The sequence below is a fragment of the Amblyomma americanum genome, chromosome 10 (assembly GCF_052857255.1).
Source record: "Amblyomma americanum isolate KBUSLIRL-KWMA chromosome 10, ASM5285725v1, whole genome shotgun sequence".
NCBI lineage: Eukaryota > Metazoa > Arthropoda > Arachnida > Ixodida > Ixodidae > Amblyomma > Amblyomma americanum.
The window spans coordinates 49,381,342-49,394,188 of NC_135506.1; the positions used below are offsets into that span (position 1 = coordinate 49,381,342).

Sequence of the window (12,847 nt, forward strand, 5' to 3'; positions counted from 1 at the left end):
ACTGCAGAAATATTCATTTTCCTTTCCTGCAGAAATACTCCTTTACTAAAGATATGTAGAGCTTGAGTGATTGTGTGGCATGTTATCTTACCCTTCAGACAAAGCTGACTAGCAGGAAGCTTTCTTTCTCAGTAAAAATTAATTCTCTGCCTCGTTGTGGCTATGTTGAAGTTTGACCGGCAGCAGGCGACGCATTTATCGCCGAGAAAATTGGATTTGTAAATCTTCCCGCCAGTCGATTCAAACTTGTAACGTTCTTACCAAACAGAAAGGGTTTGTCATTATTTTGAAGTTAATGACAGTGTAGCGTTACCTCAGGGGTCAGCGTTATATAGCATGGTCAACACACGCACTTAATTTGCGGAATCAGACAGTGATGGTGACACCTGTATTTAGCTTTTTACGGGATAGCATTAAGGCTACCATTCTGATTAAATGAGGGAAAAATCCTTTAGGGAAGCAACCTGGGTGAGCCACCTAGATCATTTAACTTTGTGGAGTCATCACAACCTGCCAGCTGGATTGTGAGAAAACTAACCACCGTGGCAGGTAGCAGTTAAACTAATGATTGGCCTTGAGAGGTTGCTTGGGAAGATCAACCTTGGTTGTGCAAGCCCCACCGGTGACAGCAATTACCACTGCAGGGCAGCGGCACATCGCTTAACCTCTGCATTACTGTCCTAGGAGTGGTATGAGGACTCCCAGGGATCTATGAATGTAAATTCAAGAATCACCAATTCCGCATATATGGGCATTAATCCATTAACGCTATTGTGTTGTACCCATAAGGCAGGCCTTAAGTGTCCCCTCCAATTTTTGGGTTTCCTAGCTTATAAAAGATCCGTTTTTGGTGGGAGTGGTCTTCATGTGATCAGAACATGGTATCCGATCTGTGCGGGCCAACTTCAAATTGTTCTCAGTGTTCCTTTAAGGGAGTGAAAAGAGAGAGTTGTGTCTTCTATGAAACTGAAAAATGTATTTTGAACAGTCAAAAAGTATGTCGTGCATAAGATCTTTGCATTGCGCTTGGAACAGTCTCACGAGTGTTGCATAGGCTCACCATTCTACTGTCAAGTCCTTTACTGTATAAGCGACCAGTTAATGAGAAAGAAACTAATTTCTACAGATGGAGAACGTCCCGGATCCGGAGAGGCTCCGGAGGCTCCAGGAGTTGGAGCACAAACTCCTGGACCACACCTCGGAGATCCATGTCGATGGGCTCCTGGTGAGTTATGCTTTTTTTTATTCTTTCGTGCTTGCACGCAATTGCTAATTTTAATCCCAGGCTTCTGTATAACTAAGTGTTTATATTTCTGCTCCTTGGATATGTGTATCTACAAAAAAAAAACTAAAATTAGCTCCTATCAGTAAGCTGGGAATTTTATTGATTAACGAGATGGAGAACAGTGGCCTTTCTACGATGTCATCTGTTGTATCTCGTGCAAGTCTTGCACATGCACTGGTTTTTAGTACCAGTGCATCAAAAGTTAAGTGGCCAAGAAATCTGTCTTTCTGACAGTTATTATTGTTGCCTCTCTAGTGGTGCTCTCCTGAGGTAAACAAGAGCAGTGTAGTAATGTACTCAGAGCAGGGCTAGTTATTTTGCCACTGTAATGTTAACTCCACTCCGAGAGCATTATTCGATGTAACCACGCTTGTGTTCTTAGGTGCCCTGTGCAGTATCTGAAGGTGCTCATAGTTTGTATTTAGCTTTTCAGCTGTTCTTGTATTATCATGAGAACCATGCTTGTTTGCCAACCGGTCATCTTCTGCAGTTCGGACTGTGTCATTGCAGGCTTCTGGTCAATGGTGCTCTTAAAGATGCACGAAAGAGGAATCTGAACTCAGTCTTTTTATCGCGGGAACTCTGTCTTCACATTCCAGGCATTCTTAGAAACTTCGAATTATTGTCCTGCGCGGCCAATTGCCCTAATTATATCGGAATAAACATCCCGGCTCCCGCCTTTTTTTTTTAACTCAACGTGGTAGGTAGGCGGAGTCAACCAACGTGTCGGCCAGTCCCGTGGCGGCTTGCCACTATGCCATCGGCGGAGGGATACGTAAATCAAAGAGTCCACGTGTATTTTTATTTCCGTGGGTCTAATTTGCGAATATATTGTCTTTGACTGAGACTGTTTATTCCCAGAAACCTAAAAAGAAACAACATAAAAGTGAAAGCGAAGCCGCCACTGGACTGGCTGAAAGGCACTCCGCGCGCTGGTTGACTCCTCCTACCTTCAGCATTGAGTTAAAGAAAAGACAGGAGCCGGGACGTTTAATCTGATTTAATTAGGGCAGTCGGCCGTGCAGAACAATAATTCGAAGTTTCTAAGAATGCCCAGAATTTGTAGATAGAGTTCCCACGGTAAAAAGACGAGTTCAGATTGCTCTTTAGTGCACCCTTAAAGGGCTAGTTGGGAGGGGAGGAGGTTTCGAACATTTTGAGTTGATAGTCACATTATGTTCCTCTTCGCCCCAACAAATCATTTTTCAAAATGCTGAGTGGAACCATAATCCTAAAAAAGCGAAGACAGGAAACGGAAACTTTATCCATGGCCAGAGAAGATGCCTCGTGTGATGCCGCAATGATGTTGCAAGCATTACTAGAAAAACAATTGTATGCGCCTTGAATGAATGAACTAGAGACTGAAAATGTTGAGTCCTTTTGTAAAATGCCTTAGACGACCTGACGCAGGCCTCAAAATTTTGTCAGTGGTCCGGGGAGCCGGTAATAACGTGGGGGGGGAATGTTTGAGACGTTGAAAATGCAGTGCTGCCCGTATAAATCATCTCAGCTGAGGCCACAGAAACGGCAGACTTAAACATCTGTTTGCGCCAGAGCTAAATGTCGCATGGCTGTCCACCTGGGTGCAAGTATTCAGGGACTAACGGGAAATCTACAGTATAAGTTTCATTAAAATACAGTAACCTCAAGAAACCCTCGGGGCTGCCCTTTAAACTGCCCTTGAAATGTGTGGTTTGTGCTTTCACCATGCCATTGGAATAACGTTGCTCCAAAAGAAACGCAGAGGTGCTTTGTCTGTGCTGCCAGGTGATGCCATAAATCATATGTTGGACAACTTATGGATTTTCACTTGTGCTCTGCTGCCAACACTCCAAGAGATAATCTTAAGAACAAGCTCGATATACCATCTCTTGTTTAATTCAGCGCCAGAAGTAAATTCTCGTTCACGGCACTGCAACAAATTTCAAACAGTAGGGAGTCTTTTGCACTTCGATTTCACGTAAAAAGGGGAGCCGGGAGTATGTACTAGTATTTATGACCTAATCCCTCTTTTCCCTCTCAGGATGCCATCCAGGCTCTGGTCATGGACTGCAACAGTCCATCGCTCCGGAGGATGAAAAATGTTGACAGCTTCTTGAACCGATGTGAGTTCTTTCACATTCTTTTCATGTCACAGGGCTCGTGAAGTGGCATGTCATTCTAGCTTTGACATATGCCAGAAGACTACATGGTGACTTGTGTGCGCTGTGTTACTCAGAGCTCATAAGGGTTACTTTTATGCAAGAGGTCTTTGCAATTTTATTTTAATGTGGTTTGAAGATTGTAGTATGTATATTTTTTTAACACAGGTTAATTTTTCAGTAGCCTTTATGAAGTTTCCGTTTTTCTTGCTGGAAGAAAAGCGTCATTCTCATTGTGGAAAATGGACGGTAAAGGCTGTGATGAATCAGTCATTCAGCATTATTTCCAGGTTGAGCACCCCTGTCAAGACAGGGAGGGATTTAAATTACTCTGCAGCTTTTGATTGCCCGTCCTAGTCTCTCTCTTTGTTTATTTTTTTGGCTTCATGAAAGGTAGAGTCAGCATTTTTTTTCTTCGGAGTTGAAATCCAGTTGAAACCAAGCTTTGCACGGCAGTCCCTTAAAAATCTTGCCTTTTCTTTGCATTTCTGTTTCATCAGATGAGAAGGCAGTGGCCAGCATATCATCATGCCGAATGAAGCCAGACGACTTCACTGTCATCAAGACCATTGGCAGGGGCGCCTTCGGAGAAGTCCAGCTGGTATGTCTGCACTTCTTTTTCTTCTTTCTGTCTGCGTGGTGGTTTCGCATTCTGTATCGCTAGCTTGGATTCAAAAGCAGATCACCTCAAAATGGTTTGTTTCGGTGTTTTATCAGATAGTTTCATTCCTGCAAGGTTCTGAAAGCGGACACGTGGTTTGGTGTTGCTCACACCGTGATCGGTAATGACATATTGTTTAGAAACGACCATGTGTGTCTGTGCTGTAACCCCAGCTGAGCACATTTATAGAAGCAAAAGAGAAGACTGAGTCGGTGAAAAGGCATGGTCTGAACACGCTAAGGTAGCAGATTCTATGTTCATTGTAGCAACAGTGCCCTTCTTCCCTGGCATTTGTTGTTCTAGCTGTGAGGCCCTGTGGCTGCACATTTGTTTTCAGGCAGCATGTTGTTAAAGTGCTTGTCCCACACATTATTGGAAGTCATACCAAGCCTGTCACTCATTTCTGTTTAGGCATGGTTCCGGTTGTCGGCTCTGTTGTTATGCTCACTGGTTTACTGGTCTTTGCGGCCATCAGAGCACTTTGCAGTTATCCACAACTCTAATCAAGTGTTAGCTGGCATTCTTCCCTGGTGCTGTTGCTAATTCACTCTCCTTGCAAACTTGATCGTGTTTTTCTGACCCCAGCATGAGTCACAATCATTGATTTAGATTTGTACCCATGTAAACAGCACTAAGTGGTCAGAATTAATGTGGAGTTGTCCCCGCCCTGTTTACAGTGTGTGTGCATTATTTTTACTCTTGTGCAGAATCGAAACCTATTTCTTGATCATTTTGCAGTCATACTTGTCAGTACATATTAACTGCATTTACTTTCCCATTTGCCGCATTCAGAAGATGCGTTTCTTTGAGGGTGAGTGGTTGAGATGTCTGCCACAAGTAGCTGTACTTTAGTGCACAGAATGTAGTGGTGATGCACACTATTTTCACTTTGCCCTGCTGCACTATCCTCTAGTATTTAGTTGCTTTCTGCTGTGAAATTTGCATGTATGTGATGACCGTATTAGATACTTTAGTCTGCCAACTTAACATTTCTAGCTACAGTAGAATCTCGGTGATACGAATCTCACGGGGTCGCTATAAAATTCGTATCATCCAAACGAACAAAATTCACGTGCAGAAGCATAGAAATTGCATGCACGCAGATCTGTATACGGCTGAAGGAATTTTTTCATGGCCATGCGGTTACGCTACTCATGGTGCGTTCCGCTCGGTTAACGATATGGATTTCGGTTATGTGAGGGCCGCTTCACTGCTCGCGGCGCGTGCCGCGCGATCAGCGATCGCGATTTCGGCAATGTGAAGGCTGCACATCACTGCTACTGCTTGTGGTGCGTAAAGCGCGATTAGCGATCGCGATTTTGGCGATGTGAGAGCCGTGCACTGCCGATCACTGCTCGTGGTGCGTACCGCGCAATCAGCGATGTGAAGGCCACTCACTGCTAGCGGTGTATACCACACGAATAGCGATCGCGATATCGGCGATGTGAGGGGCACTTGCTGCTCGTAGTGCATACCGCATGACTAGCAATCGCAATTTTGGCGATGTCGGTGCTGCGCGCCGCCGCTCGCTGTGTGTACCGCGTGATTAGCGATCGCGATTTCGGCGATGTGAGGGCAGCGCACCACCATTCAAGACTTAGGTGCGTATCGCACGATTACCGATCGCGACATCGACGATGTGCAGGCAGCGCTTAGTGCTCGAGGGTGCTGTCGCGGCTCGCATGTTCGTACCATCTGATGTGGTGCGGGAGAGAGTTTGGAACATCCGGAATTCCGCATGTTGTGCACAGTGTACTCCAGCCGGGGAATTTACAGATTCGTATAAACCGTGTTCGTATCACAGAGATTTTACTGTACTGATGTTTAGCATAGATACACTTAAAAGCTTGTCTTTAGGTCATGCACGGCCATTTGAGTGTGCTTCACTTCTGCTAGTGCCATTTTCCCTCTTCCCACGTGTACTTACCTTAGCACACCTACTGAACTGCTTCTCTTGGTGAGCTTCAGATTCTCTAGGCATTTTTGGGATTTATTCAAGGAGGCATGTTGGACAAATCAGATTTTATCCTGTTTGCGCTAAGGCGGCATGGCAGACCACCCTGGAGGACTTTGCATTTGCACTTTAACGGGGCTTGTTCACGCAAGTTCGAAACTCGTAAAAAAACACAGTCAGAAACACTGTGCGGTGTAAAATTCTTGAAGCAAAACATACGTTAATTCGTGCCAAACCTCCTCTCTCCTGCTTCTTATTGGCGAGATTGTTTACTATCGGAGAATGTGAGTTTCATCATGGCATTGCCTACCCAGGTGCGTCACAAGTGGACCCAGCGGGTGTACGCCATGAAGCTGCTAAGCAAGTTTGAGATGATGAAGCGGTCTGACTCGGCCTTCTTCTGGGAGGAGCGCTTCATCATGGCACATGCACGCTCCCAGTGGATCGTGCAGCTGCACCAGGCGTTCCAGGACGACCGTCGCCTCTACATGGTCATGGACTACATGCCGGGTGGGGACCTGGTAAACCTCATGAGCAACTACGACGTGCCTGAGCACTGGGCCCGCTTCTACTGCGCACAGGTCGTGCTGGCCGTCGACACCGTCCACTCCATGGGGTTTGTCCACAGGTGGGCTGCCCCCTTCCTACTTGTTAGAATGAAAGTAAACACTGTTCTCGTGTGACACCATCACACAGGAGAGCCTTGTTGAATCCAAGTGCCAGCAGAAAATAGGTGCACATACAGGTATATGATGAAATTGGCCTGTTATGTCCTGCGGTGTTTTTTTAAGCTGAGTTTGCATTATGCAGCTGTTTCATATCATTTTATTCCAGAATTCCTCTCCTGTACAAAGCTTCTGCATAATCTGTGCGTAATCACTTCCTGAATAGCAGTTTTTCACCAAAAGTGTGAGGCTTACCTGTTCTGAGCTCTGAGCATTTCACCTACTGGAATGTGCCCTTCAAAGCATCAAATTCTTTAGGTTCTTTGTTTATTGCTTTCAGACACTCATTTCTACTAACGAGAAAAATCTGAAAAATTTATGTGTTTATTTGGAACCCCCTATTTCACTAAATTAAATGTGAATGGCTGAAAAACTTCAGGAATTTATGCATGCCACATGCTTCACACTCAGAATTGCAGCCCTGTTCTTCAAATAAAACACATTTATGCCCAATTCATTATTTCCTTTATCATCCGAGCGTGTTTCTGCAACAAAAACTCGGCTACAGTTTTCTTTAGTAAAGCATCCCACCGCAAGAAGAGAGCAGAAGAAAGTTACAGCATCGGACAGCTCTTCCCAGGTGCACCATAGAACTTTGCAATGCGTGTCCATCTTTATTTCTTGCTTTCTAAATGTAATCCTTTTTTTTTTCTAAGCACAAAATGGCCCTGCTGTTCTGTCCAGGAGGGTTCTCAAGTGTAGCCAGCATCACTGACTTCGTTATAACAGTTCTAGATGCTGTGAAGAAAAAAAATATTTGAAAAGTCACGTGCTCAATCGCAGGCACCATGCGGCAAAGGGTTACCACAGGCCTTGTCATCTGTTCACTTTCTATCTTGCGATTTCCGGCTGAGCTGCATATTTTTTAAGAGCGCACCTCTTATGCACCCGTCCCCGGGTTCCTCGTCGTAGTCGTTGGCGTCGGCATAGTCGGCGTAACACGCCGCCTGACGACCGTGGTAGGTAATAGCAGAGCGAAATGCTACGGCGAGAGCGGAGGAGGAATGGACAACCGGAAGGTGGCTGTGATGGGAAGATTCGTGGCAGTCACCTTTCTTTACCTCAGCATATCGCAGAACTAAAATACGTGAAGAGCTGCGCTCATTTCACATTACCAACTATTGCAATCGTCTCTCCCCCCTTTTTTTTTTTTATCCTCCAGAGACGTGAAGCCTGACAACATGCTCCTTGATGCACGGGGCCACTTGAAACTGGCCGACTTTGGGACCTGCATGCGCATGGACACTGTGAGTTGACTGCCTGCTGTTCTTTGCACGCAGGATATTCAGCTTCTTTGTGTCTCTTAGTCAGCGACCAAGTTGTAAAATAAGGATTGCTTCCAAGAAATCATGTAATAGAGTCTCTGTATTGCTTTGCACATTTGTGAATCACTCTGCAAGGCAGGTGCACCTCTTTGTTTAGGGGCCAATGACGGGGCTTTGCTGGAAAGCTTTGCTGTTGTGTTTGATGAGCGTGTGTAATTTTCTCAGGGCTAATTCAGTTTGACGAGAAAGCATTCGCTTTGTTTGATTACCTGCCTCTGTGCTTCAGGATGGCCTGGTGCGGTCAGACACAGCAGTTGGCACGCCAGACTACATCTCTCCCGAGGTGCTCAGGAGCCAGGGTGGAGAGGGCTGCTATGGCCGGGAGTGTGACTGGTGGTCGGTGGGCGTGGTCCTATACGAGATGCTGGTTGGGGACACGCCTTTCTATGCCGACTCGCTCGTTGGCACCTACGGCAAGATCATGGACCACGCAAACTCACTGTCCTTTCCCGAAGATGTCGAGGTCTCCCCACATGCCCGGCACCTCATCTGCGCCTTCCTAACTGACAGGTTTGGGACCCTCTTCCTTCCTTACCATTGCAGGGTTCTGTTCTGTGTTCATGTTCAATGCTTTCATGTTTCTCAAAAACTACTTGCACTGTTTTGTGAGATTTCATAGGTTACCAGAGTACATTGTCGCGGGGCTGATAACCAATATTGCACACTAAGAGAGCTTGCTGCTTGCCTCGTTGTTGCCCCACAATTATTGAAGTGCCACATAAATGGAGTGACGTAAAGGCCTGTCCATAGATGTTTCTTCTTGTAGCTTCTTGTAGGGACCATGGAGATAACTGGCAGGTCTGTCTTCTTTCAGGAACCACCGGCTAGGCAGGAGAGGGGTGGACGAGATCAAGGCACACCCTTTCTTTCAGAATGACCAGTGGACGTTTGAGAACATCCGCGATGGTGAGCATTGCCCTCTTTTCCTTGCTCATCTCTCTCTTTCTTCATGTATACATTGGCGATGTCATGCGTGGCTGCGGTGTTGTAATGTAGGCATGCAGCGCACAGATGCACATGTGAAAGAAACTGGCAAAGTGCATTTATCTGCCACTGCTGCTTGTAGAAATTGTTTAAAATAAGAAAGATTTATTCAATTTCTGCGTCTTCAAACGGAGAAACCAGGGAGAGAAGCTGCTGCTGACTGCAGCACGGCGGGTCCTTAGCTCGCCCAGCAGTGACAACAAGGCAGAACAGAAACAAATGTAGTTGACCATATGCTCAGTTGGCCAGATGCGATAGTCACCTGCTAGCAGCTCCGTGCCATCCCTAACAATCAGAGCTGTGACCCCCAAACTGCAGTGCTTCACCACCACAGCAAGTTTGGACAGAGGGAACAAACGCGGTCTTCCACTCGAGAAGCGTTTATTGCTTTCGTGCAGGCACAGTCAAACCTCGACAATTCAGACTCTGTTAATTCGAAGTACCGAGCAATCCGGAGAATTTCTGCACTCCCTTAATTTTTAATTAAATTTTACTGGGGAATTTGAAGATCTGGTATGCTATACGGGAATGCCCAATTCTGATTTCACCACAAACCCAGTAAAGCGACAGCCTGTTGGAGCCACGAGGATGCTGCTAAGTGATGTCGATGTTTGATAGGCGAAGCACCCAAGCCCGAGTACTCCCAGCACAAAAACCGGCCCACGCTACAGCTCGCGAACCACCGAAGCACATGCCTGCAGAGAAGATGTGCTTCACTCTATCACAGTAGAAGATGAAGGTGCCGTTTTCAATGTCACATGCTCCTGGCGCTTTGTCAGGGTAGCGTTTAGGGGAGGCGCTGGCGTCGAAGCACCCCGCCCCCACCCCTAGCAGGATTTCAGTTTCAGTATAGGTGTGGCCCACAGAAGGTGATCTTTTTTTTTTCAAACTGTGGAAAGCTTCCAGCTGTTCTCAAATTCTTGTTTCAACAGTCATTTTACTTTGTTGCCTTTCCTTTGCATTTATGTTTGTGTGTCTGCCAGCGTGAAAAGTTGCCAACTAAGTCCAACTTGGTGTGTTGCTTTTCATGCTGTTGTTGATATTGTGTTTTCTTATAGTAGTTTCTACGCTTTGAGTGTAACATTTTTGTTTTAGAGCATTAACTTTTTTTAGCTCGTTCTTCAGTTAAGTGGCGTTATTGGCACCATCCACAGCGGCGGACCTTGGTAACTCACCAAGATGCCGGGGCTGGGTAGCAGCACGGTGTGGTTGTGTTTTGGCGAGAGCTGTGGCTGCAGTCTTGCACGGCAAACTTGGTAGTGCACTGTAATGCTGCAAGGCAACTAGGATGGCTCGTTCGGCGAACCTGGCAGTGAGCCGAGAGGTTGCAGGGCCTCTAACAGCATGGTGTACGTCTGAAAAAATCTTTGCTCTCGCATGACAGATAATGCTCAGATAATCGCGTTACACACTTGTAATGGCCCTGCGAGTTTTTTTGTTGTTTAGATTCATGTTTTGTCCCCCTGCTCTCTGTGATGCGAATGCCCCGAGGGTAAAATGAATAAATAGTTTAATAAAAAACTTTTATTGATGGCTCATCGTTGCAGCTGTGCCACCCGTGCTGCCTGAGCTGAGTAGCGATGATGACACGAGCAACTTTGACGACGTAGACCAAGACGAGACCCCCGAGGAGCATTTCCCTGAGCCCAAGGCATTTGCTGGCAACCACCTTCCCTTTGTGGGCTTCACATACTCTGGCGACTACTCCTTGCTCTCGTCAGCTCAGCTGCATGGCGTGGATGGCTATAGTGAGGTGCGCACACACATTGGGTCATTGAGTTCTTGAACCAAGATTGATGCTTGCACGGGCGCTGGCTCATTTAAGAAGCTAAATATTGGTGGATGCAGTTGCTATTTATCAGTGACGAGGACAGTTGCTGGCTAGTTTTTTAATGCTTTAAGTTCGTTCATTTCAATTACTTGGGTAGCTTTACGGAGCCATCCGTAACACCATGATGTTATTGAAAGGGTTCGACGGTTTTTTTTATTATTATTCCAGACTGCTTCAATGCTCAAGAGTTTTTCTTGTCCCCTTCAAGTAAAAGATCAGTTGGCAATTGTGTAATAAGTGTACAGGGGTTTGCTAGCTGCAGCCTAATAACGTGACAAATTCTCTCCCTTTTTGTGTTATCTGGCTTATTAGAATTTCACGCTGAAGTTGCGTTTTCTGGTCCATTTTTTTAATGCATGCAATGTTACCTCTTTCAGGAAGCCAAAATGAGGGTATATCCTCGTCAGACCCTGCGCACACTGTAATGCACATTTGTCTTTTACGAACTAATTAAAAAACGCATCACTCCTGCAGCCTAAGCACCATTGGAAGTCAAAGAACACTCACTATGCTCCCTCATGGTGGGCTTTTCAAAAATTGTGAAATGATTTGGGCGCTTCAAGCAGCTTCCCAAGTTGGTGGACATGTCTTAACCAGATTTCTGCCCCCAGTGGCCAGACAGCTTCCAAATCACTTGTGGTTTTCCATGTAGTTCCTTGTAATTTTGCTTTAGATACGCATTATATTGTGCATGTATTTAAATAAATACACTAGAAATTATCTAGCAGTCGTAGGCGAATACCATGGGTCACTTTGTGTATAGAAATGTCTAGCACATCATTTGAAAGAAGAAAGCACGCAAGGGAAAATTTGGCGTCTATAGTACTCCGACAGCGGATTTCATTGACTGTTACTTAACCTTCTGTCGATCTCTGAGAGATATGGCAATAACAGGAGTTCTAGTAGTGTTCTTACCACGTCCAGTTTCTAATATTTTGCCGCATTGTCTGCCCTTCATGTTGACTCACTGGTGCATGAGGTGTCAATTCCTTTGCACTGATGGTGCACAGTGTATGGTGATAGATCCTTACTTCAATTCTGGAGGGGCCTTTTTTTTTTTGTTCAAGAATAAAGTGTCCACTTGGCTTGATTCCTCATTGCTTAAGGTGCTGAAGTCTTGCATTCATAGCTAGGCTCAAACTCGTAAGTTTCATAACCCTTTACATGACTTTTCGGTTTCATTGAATGGGACTGACTGAATGGAACGTAATAAATTTTTGTCCACAAGGGCAGACAGGGTTGGTATCCTGGACTAGGAGCAGTAGCTACTGCACAGAGGTTGAGCTCGCAGCGTAGAAGCTAGCCTCTGCGATAACCAAGCCTGGTCATATTGATATTGTTTGCGTGCCTTTGTACGTGATGTTGTTAACTGATGATGGAATTCTGTCCTGCCTACTTTCCTGACCCCTCCTGCGATCATTCATCTTGCTGACACAGACTGACAAGGTATGTACCCTGCTCTTTAGTGCATGCTGTGTTGACTTCTGCGTATCTTCCACATTTTAAATGTTGGTGAGAGAGGAAGGTTCAGCTTAGCCTGGCTTGTGGCAAATAATAATAATAATAAGTTAGAGGCTGCTGTGCTTAGACTTGGACTGTTACATGGTGCCAGTTAGTTTGTCTTTTCCGTTGATTTAATTTTACTTCTGGTTCTTTCTTTCTTTGCTTATGTTAGCTCTGCTTTTCTAGAGGCAAGTATGATGGATTATTTGGTGGTGTCTGCGAATGGTTGTAGTGCATGCATTTTTTTGTTTGCTCGTTACTGGTAAGTGGTTGTATGCAAATATAAAAGAATAAGTGCATTTAGCTGCATGCCGTCTTACTTATTTGAAGTAGGAGACAAGTGCAGTTAACATCCAACTTAGAGCTCCTCTGCAACTAGGAAGGAGAGCCTTGTACAGTTTTCTGAAGCTTCTGTAGTTGTAGAAAAACTTGCCCACG

At 45.4% G+C, this 12,847-nt stretch overlaps 1 protein-coding gene across 1 annotated transcript in view; it reads left to right on the plus strand.

The window, feature by feature from the left end:
* The window catches only part of Rok (Rho associated coiled-coil containing protein kinase), a 62,083-nt gene that overhangs the window by 23,724 nt on the left and 25,512 nt on the right, over positions 1-12,847 (plus strand). Inside the window, exons 2-10 of the mRNA XM_077640934.1 lie at positions 1,127-1,225; positions 3,309-3,390; positions 3,927-4,027; positions 6,356-6,669; positions 7,929-8,013; positions 8,318-8,601; positions 8,906-8,997; positions 10,623-10,828; positions 12,344-12,352. Coding sequence (XP_077497060.1) covers positions 1,127-1,225; positions 3,309-3,390; positions 3,927-4,027; positions 6,356-6,669; positions 7,929-8,013; positions 8,318-8,601; positions 8,906-8,997; positions 10,623-10,828; positions 12,344-12,352 — 1,272 coding nt within the window. The remainder of the gene's footprint in view (positions 1-1,126; positions 1,226-3,308; positions 3,391-3,926; positions 4,028-6,355; positions 6,670-7,928; positions 8,014-8,317; positions 8,602-8,905; positions 8,998-10,622; positions 10,829-12,343; positions 12,353-12,847) is intronic.